The sequence below is a fragment of the Anomaloglossus baeobatrachus genome, chromosome 5, assembly GCF_048569485.1.
Source record: "Anomaloglossus baeobatrachus isolate aAnoBae1 chromosome 5, aAnoBae1.hap1, whole genome shotgun sequence".
In the NCBI taxonomy this organism is placed as follows: Eukaryota; Metazoa; Chordata; class Amphibia; order Anura; family Aromobatidae; genus Anomaloglossus; species Anomaloglossus baeobatrachus.
The window spans coordinates 555,573,415-555,587,218 of NC_134357.1; the positions used below are offsets into that span (position 1 = coordinate 555,573,415).

The 13,804-nt window shown below is 44.8% G+C and overlaps 2 protein-coding genes across 2 annotated transcripts in view; one reads left to right on the forward strand and one right to left on the reverse strand.

The window, feature by feature from the left end:
• Window positions 1–13,804, reverse strand: part of LOC142312991 (uncharacterized) — a 217,912-nt gene that overhangs the window by 134,486 nt on the left and 69,622 nt on the right. The window lies entirely within an intron of this gene.
• Window positions 1–13,804, forward strand: part of LOC142310568 (uncharacterized) — a 50,007-nt gene that overhangs the window by 22,736 nt on the left and 13,467 nt on the right. The window contains exons 6-7 of the mRNA XM_075348088.1: window positions 11,431–11,528; window positions 11,726–11,816. Coding sequence (XP_075204203.1) covers window positions 11,431–11,528; window positions 11,726–11,816 — 189 coding nt within the window. The remainder of the gene's footprint in view (window positions 1–11,430; window positions 11,529–11,725; window positions 11,817–13,804) is intronic.

Consider the following 13,804-nt stretch of genomic DNA (forward strand, 5'->3'; position numbering starts at 1 on the left):
AATCCCTGAAGATAATCAATTTCACCGGAAATTCCCATTTATAGTGTATGTCATGCTCCCTTAGGATTCTGGAGAACTGAGAAAATTCTCTTCTTTTTGCCAGAGTTGCAGCAGACAGGTCCGGGAACACCTTTAAACCATTAAGTGCATCTGGGAGGGTAGGGTTATCCCTCAGTATCTGGAGCACTGCTTCCTTTGTTTTATAAAAATGCAGTCGTGTCCCTGGGCAGAGTGGGGTCGATACCTTTAGGTTTAGGGATTCTATGTATTCTATCCACTATGAGATCTCTTTCTGTGTGTTCTGGGAGCAATAGTTGGAGAAACTTGTGAAAGAAATCTTGCAACTCTTTATCAGCAACTGACACAGAAATGCCCCTAATTTTAAGATAGGTCCAGAAGGAACAATCTTCCAGATCCCCAAGCTTGTTTTTCAGTATTCCCACTGTGACGACATGGACTCTCATGGGTTAAAGTTTCTTAAAATTCAGCCAGACAGCATGATAGACGGGGGAGAAGTCCCTCATTGTTTTTACAAGACTCTTGTTGTCTCAATGTAATTGTGCTGGCCACTGAAAGCCAGACGTATTGTTCTCCAGACTTTTCCAGTAACCATTGTATTGTAGTTGTGTATTGCTAATGTGATTACCTTAGTAGCCATTGTTGAGTCTGTGACTTGCAGACTTCATGTAGATATCCTCAGTCTTTCTATGCAGACCATTTAAATGAACATTATCCATGCAGCTTGAGATTCATCCAATGGGAGAGGCGCTCTTGTCCAACCAATCGATGAGGACGCAGTGTATCCAAGTGGAAGGCTGTGGCTATAAAAGGGATTTCTTTAAGCCACCAGGTTGTTGATGGATGCTGATGGATCCAGTCTAAGCTCTTTGGAGCTGACTAGAGGATCAGGATATCTTATGGCTTCAATCTAGGGACTCCGGTTCCGGTTGGAGACCATATCCACAGTCTAGGGATTTCGACCCCGGCTGCCAGGATTGTATCATCATACCAGGACTACCTAAGGAGGACACTCAGGTTGGGACAGTTCAGTCACCTGTTACAGACTTTGCAGACCTCAGCCAGCTTACTAAATCTGGCGTTATTCCAGTCACGGTGGGTGCCCGCCGAAAGCGGGGTGCTGCTGTATTGGAGTAAGTAGCCCTGGAACCTGTGAGTCATGGACATTCTAAATCCCTGGTGAGCCAGCGGAAGGGTGAGACACTGTTGCCTGTTACATTTGTGTGTTTTGCTGGTTATGTGTTATGTGCCGTTAATTGTTTGGGGATCCAATAAAGTCTAATTATTGTGGTTCCCTCACCCTGTGTTGTCTGAGTAGTGTCACGCCCACGGTTAAGGAGGCCGGCGTTCAGTTTGGATGAGCCCTGAGCCACGCTGTCTTTCTAAAGGCGGCGGGTTTTAGTGGACGAGAGCACCCACTGAGCCCCGTGTCTCCACACCCACCCCCTCCTCTAACGCTGTGTTAGCATCAATCAGATCATTGTGTGATTGAGCAAGTTCAGCCATTTTAGACTACACATGGTCTGTACGGTCCCCCAGTGATTTGATTTCCTCTTTAACTTTTTTAATCATGCTCTTAAGATACCTGAAATCCTCCTGCAGTGATGACCTCAGAGAGCTGAGCAGGGCTTGCAGCCTTTCATCTGTGAGAGGAGTGCCTGTGACACTGCTTCCCCCCTATCTCTTCCTGGTGTAAGGGAGACACTGCAGCAGCAGACATCTTCTGAAGCGAGGGGGATCCCCTATCCCTAGGATAAAAGTCAGTAAAATTGTCCATATTTCTGGGGTCTTCCCTTTGGCATACTGTGTACGGGGGATTACTCACTGTTTCAGAGGAAAGGGAGAGTTCTCAGCGTTTTGAAGCAGTTTTGAGCCAGTTTGTACAGCCTCAGCACAGGGCTTCACTCTCAGGTAGCCAGAGCCATCAGCGTGCAGGCCACGCCCCAAATGTGCTTATTCTTGAGGGAGAGTAGTACCAATGGCTCAGGAGTTTATAGTATGATTCATGCAGTGTAGCACAAATGTTTGAGTTATAAGTCGCTTTTAGTGCTTTTTCCCATTCCCTTTCAGAAAATTGTTGCTTTAAACTATGTTCCCATTTTATCACGTAGTCCATTTTTTTTAAAACTAATATCTTCGCTGAAGTTGTAGATACTCCTAGTGCTCCATATTTGCTTGTTATCCATGTTACTATATAACATGCTAACAATTTCTGGAATTGGATGTTTGAAGGCTTGTATGTTTTTTATGGTGGATCGTAAAGCAATTATTATTCTAAAGTTATTGTCTGAGATATTATATTTTATCTTGATATCCAAAAAGAGGGATAAAAGCCATTCCATCATATAAATCTTTTAACTTATTTGGACATTGTTGTCTCCAATTTGGGGGGATATTTTCTCTGGCAATATAGACCAAGAATGTAAGAGGGAACTCTTTTATCTGTTCAAATTTAGAAGTGTCCAGATTATTTTTATTCCCCTTTAAAGCTTTTCCAGATCGCGATTGTAGAGGCCAGGGTGGGGTGTACAGGGAGGGGAAGGTTAGTATTTTGCAAATGGCATAAAATAAGATGGCACAAAGATGAATACTTATTATAATCTAGATCCAGGTCCATCCATGTGAGAGATCGGTTGTTCTGAATCCAGTATATGTTTTGTCTAATTATATTTGTTTTTTAATAATTTAATATACCATATTTTTTGGACTATAAGACGCACTTTTTCCCCCCAAATGATGGGGGAAAGTGGGGGGGGGGTGCGTCTTATAGGGCTGCGGGGAATGAGGGTGCTGCGGTGGAGCGGGTCATCGGTGGCACGACCAGGTTGTGCAGCGCCTGCCGTGACCACGTGGGCCCGCTCATTTTATATGCATGCATCCTCCCGCCCATCATCTCTCAGAGCGGAAGCCGGCGCTGACAGGTGGGCGGGATGATGGGCGGGTGATGCGCGCATAATAAACAGCTGGCCCGCGTGATCACCCCTGGCAACTACAGCTTGGAGTGATCATGTGCGGCTGTATTCACTGCCCTTCTGCGCATCATCATCAGCGCAGCGGGCAGTGAATAAGTACGGTATACTCACCGGCCACTGATCCCTGCAGCACCACGATGTCCTCCTGTCTGCTGGCCAGCTGATCTGTGTAGAGAGCGGTGAGCACAGCGATGACATCATCGCTGTGCACACATGGCTCCACACAGATCAGCGGGCCGGCAGACAGGAGGACATCGCAATGCTGCAGGGGAACAGCTCCACACAGGTCAGCGGCGCTGCTACTGACACAGAGAGGAAGATGATTGATGCTGCAGGGAGTGAGGAAAGGTGAGTATAAATGTTTACTTTTTCTGTGCCATAGGATACAAGCCATATAGCAGGATGGGGTATATAGCAGGATGGGGGCACATACCAGGATGGGGGTATATTATGAGCAGGATGGGGGTATATTATGAGCAGGATGGGGTATATGAGCAAGATGGGGGTATATTATGACCAGGATAGGGGTATATTATGAGCAGGATGGGGGTATATTATGAGCAGGAGGGGGTATACAGCAGGATTGGGGTATATGAGCATGATGGGGGTATATAGCAGGATGGGGTATATGAACAGGATGGGGGTATATTATGAGCAGGATGGGGCTATATAGCAGGATGGGGCTATATAGCAGGATGGAGTTATATAGCAGGATGGTGGCATATAGCAGGATGGCGGCATATAGCAGGATGGGGGTATATAACAGGATGGGGGTATATAACAGGATGGGGGTATTTATCAGGATGGGGGTATTTATCAGGATGGGAGTATTTATCAGGATGGCGGTATATAGCAGGATGGGGGCTATACTAGGATGAGGGACATATATACAAGGATGGTGATCATATACAAGGCAGGAGGATCATTACCAGGATGGGGTACCTTAGTAGAGAATTTGGGGAAATTACCCCCATAACAGTGTCATCAGATCTTCACCCCATAACAGTGGGTCATGACCACATTTTTTGCGTAAAATTTTATTTTCCTATTTTCCTCCTCTAAAACCAGGGGGCGTCTTATGGTCAGGTGCGTCTTATAGTTCGAAAAATACGGTATTTGGTAAACTGTAACCTCCTCTTTTTTTTGTGTTTCATTATAATAAGTCTAGTAATCCGCGGCCTCTTGTAGTTCCAGACATATGTAGCATTTCAAGATGGTTTGTAATTTGCTCAAGTAATGGGGGGATTAAGAGGGGAATGGTTCTGAAATAACATAATATCTTTGGTAAGATCATCATTTTGAATGCGTTAACTCTCCCCAACCAAGTGATTTCATGTTTTTGTAAATTAGTTGCTTCTTTTTGGACTTTATCAATTAAATCTTTCATGTTTATGTCTATCAGGGATTGGAAATTATTTGCAATTTTAATACAAAAGTAGTTCAGGGACCCCTCTGCCCATTTAACCCTAGAACGCGCAAGCATAACAATCTACCATAGAAAACAAATGACCTAGCAGGCCTGCAAGGCCCCAGGTATGCGTTCTAGGGTTAAATGATGATTGATTTTTTATGTTGCTAATGACCCGATTGTTTAGAAAAAAGGGAAGAGTTTCAGATTTTTCAGCATTTAGTTTATAATATGAAATTTTGGTGAATATTTCCAATGTGTTTTGTAGTTCCATTAAGGAGTTTATCGGGCCATAAAGAGTGAGAATTATGTCATCAGCGAATAAACCTAATTTGTGATGGCGAGCTCTGGTTTGAATTCCTTTTATTGCTGATTTGGATCTAATATATTCTTCCAGGGGTTCAATAGCTAGTATAAATAGTAAAGGGGATAAGGGACATCCCTGACGGGTTCCATTTGATATTTTGATGGGACTGGAAAGGTGGTTATTTGAGTAAAGTTTTGCTGTGTGGGTTGGAGTATAGGGCCAGGATGGTATCAATAATTTGTTGGTTGGTATCTTTTTTCATTTATACGAGAAATCAAATTTAAGATTTTTCTTGTACCATCTGATGCTTGCCTTCCTTCTATAAATCCCACCTGGTCATTGCTTACTATTCCCAGCAAAATAGTTTTTAATCTTTCGTCAATTAATTTCGCGTATATTTTAATGTCCAAATTTATAACCGAGATTGGTCTGTAATTATTTACAGAATCCAAATCTCCTTTGGGCTTTGGCAAGAAAATCATTGCTTCGAGCATTTTGTCGGGAAATTTGCCCATTTTTGCTACGTTGTTGAAAACCTTAGCCAAGTGAGGTGATAGAATATGGGACTATAATTTGTAATATTCATTACTGAACTCATCAGGCCCTGGGATTTTTTTGTTTTTCAGACCGCTTATTATTTTGTTAATTTCTTCTACAGTGAATGGGGCATTGAGTTTATCAAGATGAGTTTGGGAGAGTCGGGGAACTTTAATTTTATCAAGAAAATCTTTAATCAAAAGTTCACTTGGCTGGGGAGTGTGTCTTTATTTAGATTATATAATTTAGCGTAAAATTTGGCAAATTCTTCGGAAATTTCTTTGGGGTGGGTTATTATTAGACCATCTGATTTTTTTTTTATCTGGTGGATTCTTCTTTTTATTCTAAGTTGTACTAGTTTTTGGGAAATAAGTTTGGATGGTTTATTTCCAGAAGAGTAGTAGTTTGAATCTAAAATTTCTTTGTGAATGGTAGGGGAATCAATATGGGATCCTTGTAACTTACTTTCTTTTTTGCTTATTTCTGTCTGTAGAATATATATATATATATATATATATATATATATATATATATACACATTATCTCTTTGTTTTCTTTTTTTGGATAGCCCCCATTTTGATGAAATTACCCCTCATTACTGCCTTGTGAGCGTTCCAGATTATTGTTGGGCAAATTTCTTCAGTTGTATTCTCTTTAAAATATAGTTTTATTAGTTTTTCAATGTGGGGTTTATAAGTTGGCGAGTTCATCAAACAGGGGTTACATTTCCATAAAAAATTATTTTGAGGGGAGGGTCCCAGGGTCGCTTCACACAGGACAGGGGAATGGTCCGAAAATGTTCTAGGGTTTATTTCTACTTTCCTAAATTTGGTGATAGAGAGGGAATTAGTTAATATTAGATCTACAGTATGCATGAAAAAGAATTGTGGGAGTCTGAGTAAAAAGTATATTCCCTAGAGGATGTGTTAAGGCACCTAAATACGTCGAGCATTTCCTGACGGATCATCCATTGCTTAAGAGATTGTTTTTTGAGTCGATTAGGTGCCGTTGAATATATGTTAATATATATACATTCCTTGAGAGCTGTAGTTTCCAAAATGACATGGGGTCACTTGTGGGGGAGCTCCACTGTTTAGGCAGTGCAGGGGCTCTCCAAAGGCAATATTGTGTCCGCTAATGATTCCAGCCAATTTTGCAGTCAAATAGCGCTCCTTCCTTTCTGAGCCCTGCCATGCACCCAAACATTTGATTTCCACCAGATATGAGGAATGTGTGTACTCAGGAGAAATTGCACAATAAATTTTATGGTGCATTTAGTCCTGATACCCTTGTGAAAAGAAATCTACCTGGTTGAAGTAACAATTTTGTGATGTTGTGGTAAAAATGTATTTTTCTTTTTCACGCCTCAACTTTATAAACTTCTGTGAAGCCCCAGGTGGTTCAAGGTGCTCACCAAGCATCTAGATAAATTGCTTGAGGGGTCTAGTTTCCAAAATGGGGTCAGTTGTTGGGGAGCTCCACTGTTTAGGCACCTCTGGGGGTTCTCCAAACGCAATATGGCGCCTGCTAATGATTCCAGCTAATTTTGCTTTCAAAAATTCAAATGGCGCTACTTCCCTTCAGAGCCCTGCTGTGCGCCCAAACAATTGATTTCCACAACATATGAGGTATCAGTGTGCTCAGGAGAAATTGCACAATAAATTGTATGGTGCAATTTCTCTTATTTTCTCTTATTAGCCTTGTGAAAATGCAAAATTTTATGGCTAAAGTAACATTTTTGTTGGACAAAGTAAAGTTTTCATTTTTTCCTTCCACATGGCTTTGGTTCCTGTGAAGCACCTAAAGGGTTAATAAACTTCTCGGCTGTGGTTTTGAGTAGTGTAAGGGGTGCAGATTCTAGACTGGTGTAACTTTTGGGTATTTTCTGTCACCTCGGCTTCGCACTTTCCGTTTTTGTGTTTTTGATTTTGCTCCTTTTCTTCCGAGAGCCGTAACTTTTTTAGTATTCCGTCAATCTTGCCATATAAGGGCTTGTTTTTTGCGGGACGAGTTGTACTTTTAAATGAAACCATAGGTTTTACCATATATTGTACTGGAAAACAGGAAAAAAATTCCAAGTGTGGAAAAACTGCAAAAAAAGTGTGATCGCACAATAGTTTTTGGGATGTTTTATTCACCGTGTTCACTATATGGTAAAACTGATGTATCTATGTGATGCCTCAGGTCGGTGCGAGTTTCTAGACAGCAAACATGTATAGGTTTACTTGTATCTAAGGGGTTAAAAAAAATTCACAAGTTTGTTCAATAAAAGTGGCGCACATTTTGCGCCATTTTCCGAAACACCTAGTGTTCTCATTTTTCGGGATCTATGGCTCAGTGACGGCTTATTTTTTGCGTCTTGAGCTAACATTTTTAATGGTACCATTTTTGCGCAGATGCTACGTTTTGATCGCCTGTTATTGCATTTTGCGTAAAACATGCGGCGAACAAAAAACGTAATTTTGGCGTTTGGAATTTTTTTGCCACTACGCCGTTTACCAATCAGATTAATTGATTTCATATTTTGATAGATCGGGCATTTCTGAACGCGGCGATACCAAATATGTGTATATTATTTTTTTTTTAACCCTTTCATTTTCAATGGGGTGAAAGGGGGGTGATTTGAACTTTTAGGTTTTTTGTTTTTTTTTATTTTTTTAAACTTTTTTTTACTTTTTTTTTTTAATTTTACTAGTCCCCCTAGGGGGCTATAGCGAACAGCAATCCGATCGCTCTTATCTATCTGCTGATCACAGCTATACAGCTGTAAACAGCAGATTCAGTCACTTCCGGTTTCCCTCCATGCCGAGGAAAAACGAAAGTGAAACTTCATAGCTGCAGGCGTCATCACATGACCCTGTGCTACGATGGCAACCACCGAACGTCACGTGATCACTCACGTGACTTCCGGTGGGGGCGGCGGTAAGTAAAAAACATGGCCGCGCGCATATAGATCTCGCTGCCAGACTTTGGCAGCGAGATTTAAGGGGTTAAATGTTGCGAGTGGAAGCGATTCCACTCGCAACATGCAGGCACACGTCAGCTGTTGAAAACAGCTGATATGTGTGCTGACCGCCGCCGCCTGCCACCGGCAGGGGGCGGGGCTTAACGGGACACGATCCTTGACGGATAGATCCGTCCAAGGTCGTGAAGGGGTTAAAGTCACTCCAAATGTGATGTGATCCCTAAAAAAATGGTTTTGTAAATTTTGTTGGAAAAATGAGAAATTGCTCATAAACTTTGACCCCTTCTAACTTCCTAACGAAAAAATTGTGTTTTGAAAATTGCGCTGATGTAAAGTAGACATGTGGGAAATGTTATTTATTAACTATCTAGTGTGACAGAACTCTTGGATTTATGAATAAGGAATAACGTTTGGAACACCATTCTAAGTCTGAACTGGGTGCAAAAACCTAAAAAAACATCACTATGGGGAGATAAGGTATGCACACCAGTGACTATGTAAGGGGAATACATGAAATAGCAGAAACTGCTGTGTGAATACTGACTTGAAAAATCCAATAGCTATATGTAAGAGTGAAAATGTGAAAAATGGAACCTGCATTACTGCCATGAACATATGAATAAAGAGAAATTTAGCTACTGAATTGATCAATGCAATAGAGCCCCAACACTACGCCAAAGTATTTGTCTACGTTGGGGTCCCTAGCTAGTGTGTGTCCTCTCATGCAGTTAAAAAACTTACTGTGTATGGGAAGCTGAGACCCAGGCTATATATGCGTATGATATGGATTGGCAATAGGTGTGTTTGGGGAGGGTTCACAAACGAAAAACTACTAACAATAACGAATAACGTTTGGAACTCCATTCTAAGTCCGAACTGGGTGCAAAAACCTAAAAACACCTATTGCCAATCCATATCATACGCATAAATAGCCTGGGTCTCAGCTTCCCATACACAGTAAGTTTTTTAACTGCATGAGAGGACACACACAAGCTAGGGGCCCCAACGTAGAGAAATACTTTGGCGTAGTGTTGGGGCTCTATTGCATTGATCAATTCAGTAGCTAAATTTCTCTTTATTCATATATTCATGGCAGTAATGCAGGTTCCATTTTTCACATTTTCACTCTTACATATAGCTATTGGATTTTTCAAGTCAGTATTCACACAGCAGTTTCTGCTTTTCATATATTCCCCTTACATAGTCACTGGTGTGCATACCTTATCTCCTCTTGGATTTATGGGCAGAAAATTGTGAAATTTTTCGCTTTTATTTTTTTACACATAAACGTGAAAAATATCGGCCTAATTTTACCACTGACATAAAGTACAATATGTCAAGGAAAAACAACGTCAGAATCAACGGGATCCACTGAAGCTCCAGAGCTATAACCTCATACAGTGACACCGGTCAGAACTGCAAGAAATGGCCGGTCAGGAAGGTGTTTAGTGGCCGGGGGTGAAGGGGTTAATGTTCAGGTCCGGTCATCTCTACTCCTGACCCCGCACATAAACCTCACCTCATCCAGAGCCCTGCATACACTGAGGATCTGACCATGTGACCCCTGACTCCTCCCCTCCATGTGACATCATCACAGGTCCTGGAAGCACAGAGCAGCCATATATCTAGTGTGCGGCTCTGCAGGAGGAGGTGTGTGGAGATTCCCCATTACTGGGGCAGGGGGCATTAACCCCTTCAGCTCTGAGACTTTCTTGGAGTTTTTCTCTCGCTGATTTCTATGAATCGTGAGGTTTTTGTTCCTTTTCCTCTGATAAATACAAATGCCCCAACTATGAGAGGCCGGAAGTGAGGAAACCCGTCTGCCCTCAGTCCTCGGCCCCTTTCTGCCCTCAGTCCTCGGCCCCTTTCTGCCCTCAGTCCTCGGCCCCTTTCTGCCCTCAGTCCTCGGCCCCTTTCTGCCCTCAGTCCTCGGCCCCTTTCTGCCCTCAGTCCTCGGCCCCTTTCTGCCCTCAGTCCTCGGCCCCTTTCTGCCCTCGGTCCTCGGCCCCTTTCCTGCCCTCGGTCCTCGGCCCCTTTCTGCCCTCAGTCCTCGGCCCCTTTCTGCCCTCAGTCCTCGGCCCCTTTCTGCCCTCAGTCCTCGGCCTCTTTCTGCCCTCAGTCCTCGGCCCCTTTCTGCCCTCAGTCCTCGGCCCCTTTCTGCCCTCAGTCTTCGGCCCCTTTCTGCCCTCGGTCCTCGGACCCTTTCTGCCCTCGGTCCTCGGACCCTTTCTGCCCTCGGTCCTCGGACCCTTTCTGCCCTCGGTCCTCGGACCCTTTCTGCCCTCGGTCCTCGGACCCTTTCTGCCCTCGGTCCTCGGACCCTTTCTGCCCTCGGTCCTCGGCCCCTTTCTGCCCTCACGCAGTATAATGTTCCCCCAGAATGTTCTCATTATCTGTTTCCCCTTATTCTCTCCAGTTATTGTATTATTACAGCGGATTCTTTATGATGTTACATCGTCATCTTCTCCCCATTCAGGTCCCTACAATATCGGATCCTCTCAGTGGAGATCTTCTATAGAAGAGAATTCTCCTGATTGCCCCGTGAAGGATGGATATGGACAGGGACAAGATGGCGGAGAGGATATTACACCTCACCCTAGAGATCCTCTTCCGGCTTACTGGAGAGGTGAGAGATTCTGATGACGTCACATTACACCATTCTTATCTATGGGAATAACAGATGGACAGAACTGGAGAGGTGAGGACTCTGGAAATGTCTGGAGTGAGATTTCTTACTGTGTCTCTCCATAACCAGGATTACACAGTAGTGAAGAAGACCTCTAGTGAGCGCTGTCAGGCCCCTGTGTCTGAGGGATGGGGAAGACCCCTGAGCCCAATCACGGGGCCTCCACCTCACCCCCCGATACATGAGGACATCAATGACCAGAAGATCCTAGAACTCACCTACAAGATGATTGAGCTTCTGACTGGAGAGGTGACACTGCTGGGAATGCTGGGACATTATACAGTAACGCTATGAAGGGATCGGGGGTGACGGTATCATTGTATGTGTCAGGTTCCTATAAGGTTTCAGGACGTCACCGTCTATTTCTCCATGGAGGAGTGGGAGTATTTAGAAGGACACAAAGATCTGTACAAGGACATCATGATGGAGGTTCCCCAGCCCCTCACATCACCAGGTAATAGACAGGACTAAATACACACGGCCTATAATTATCTGTATGTAAGGAATGAATTCAGTCCCTGTATGTGTCTCCTCCAGGTCTATCCAGTAAGAGGACAACACCAGAGAGATGTCCCCGTCCTCTTCTCCCACAGGACTGTAAACAAGAAGACCCCGATGTTCCTCAGGATCATCAGGTAGATGGAGAGAAGGTGCCATGAAATCTCCCTATGATGTGTAGACGGCTGTGAAGGTCTTGTGCTCAGTCTTGTTTTATCCTCCAGTATTATATGTGTTATACTTGTGTAATGAGAGCGGTGGAGATGGCAGGATTAGAGCTGATCATAGATGGGACTTCTCAATCTGTCTGTGACTTTTACAATATTTGTTTCAGGGTGAAGATCTGACCCATATTAATACTACAGAGACATATGTGAGGGGTGATGAGCGGTGTAAAGAGGAGATTCCTACAGATAACCGCCCAGGTGAGTAGTGACCACTAAATGCAGAGCAGTCACAGATTCTTCCCAGTCACTGGTTGTGGCTGCTTTATCAGGGTCGTAGTCCGGCCATACCCTGTTTCCCCGAAAATAAGACACTGTCTTTTATATTTTTTTTTGCCCTGAAAAAAGCACTATGTCTTATTTTCAGGGGGTGTCTTATTCTCGAGGAGACATGGTTGGGGGTAAGTTTACACCCCACAAAAAGCAGATCCCCCCCCCCCCAATCCCAGGATCGTCACACTTACCAGCCCAGGGCGTCTGCATGGCTCCCAGATGCTTCTGTGATCTCCCATCAGGTACGCTGCACGCCTCCCCTGCGTCTGGCCGACATCAGATCACACACACACACACACACCCCACGATCCCAGCAGCTGTGCTGCACGCCGTGCTCCTCTGCCTCCTGCCGACGCTCACAGATCCGATCGCTTACGTTCACACACAGTCACACATCAGACAGTATACGCGCGTACATCTGATCGCATACACACACACCCCACTTTTCCCTGTGCTCTCCGGTGGGCGGTCCCAGCAGCTGTGCTGCACGCCGTGCTTCTCTGCCGACACTCACAGATTCGATCGCATGCACTCACACATCAGAACACACTCACACATCAGACAGCATACACGCACACATCCGATCGCATACACTCACACACACTGACGATATCGCACATACGCGCTCACAACATCCGGAGATACCACATGCTTCCGGCCATGTGATCCTCCGGCAGGTCCTGGAAGGTCACTGCACCGCACTGTATCGCCGCCGAGAAGCAAGCGATATCACTGGATGTTGTGAGTGTGTGGTTGGATCTGATGTGTGTGTGTGTGTGTGTGTGTGTGTGTGTGTGTGTGTGTTCTGCCGCTGCAGGACCTTGATGCGCTCACCTGCTCCCGGTCGGCGTCTGGTGAGTATGATCGGGGGTCTTCTTTCTTCTGTCTTCTCTCTTCTGGGGGTGCCCGCTGCCTATAATGAAGTATCCTGCAGTGTCTTTAACTCTTTCACCACTGCATGACACTTCATTATTGACCGCAGCTATGTCTTATTGTCAGGGGATGTCTTATATTAAAGCATCCCTGAAAACTCTAGCTATGTCTTATTTTCGGGGGACGTCTTATTTTCGGGGAAACACGGTATTAAATAGTCACCATTCTGCTGCTAGACCACCACATGCTCCTCCACCCAAAACTGCTCCCATTATTTTGGGCATTGGACGCCCTTCTCTTAGGGCGGCTTTGCACATTGCAACATCGCACGTGCGATGTCGGTGGGGTCAAATCGAAAGTGACGCACATCCGGCGTCACTTTCGCCATCGTCGTGTGTAAATCCTAGATGATACGATTAACGAGCACAAAAGTGTCGTTATTGTATCATCGGTGTAGGCTCCGACTTTTTCATAATTACGCTGCCGCGACAGGTACGATGTTGTTCCTCGTTCCAGCAGGCAGCATACATCGCTGTGTGTGAAGCCGCAGGAGCGAGGAACATCACCTTACCTGCCGCCGGCGGCGGAAGGAAGAAGGTGGGTGGGATGTTTACATCCTGCTCATCTCCGCCCCTCCGCTTTGATTGGCTGCCTACCGTGTGACGTCGCTGTGACGTACGACCCGCCCCCTTAGGAAGGAGGCGGGACGCCGGCCAGAGCGACGTCGCAGGACAGGTGAGTGCATGTGAAGCTGGCGTAGCGATAATGTTCGCTATGCCAGGAATCACAAGATATCGCTGCTGCGACGGGGGCGGAGACTACCGCGTGCGACATCGCAGCATCGGCTTGCGATGTCGCAACGTGCAAAGCCCGCCTCAGAGTGAGCTCTGTATCAGTCAGATGTTACACGTAGGATACCCTATCCCCTGAAATTAGAAGACATTGACCCTTAGTTGCCCAGATCTCTAATCTGCAAAGCCACATGACAGCGTACGTAGAATGTGCAGACAACTTAGAAAATCATGAGAAGAAAAATCTAATCT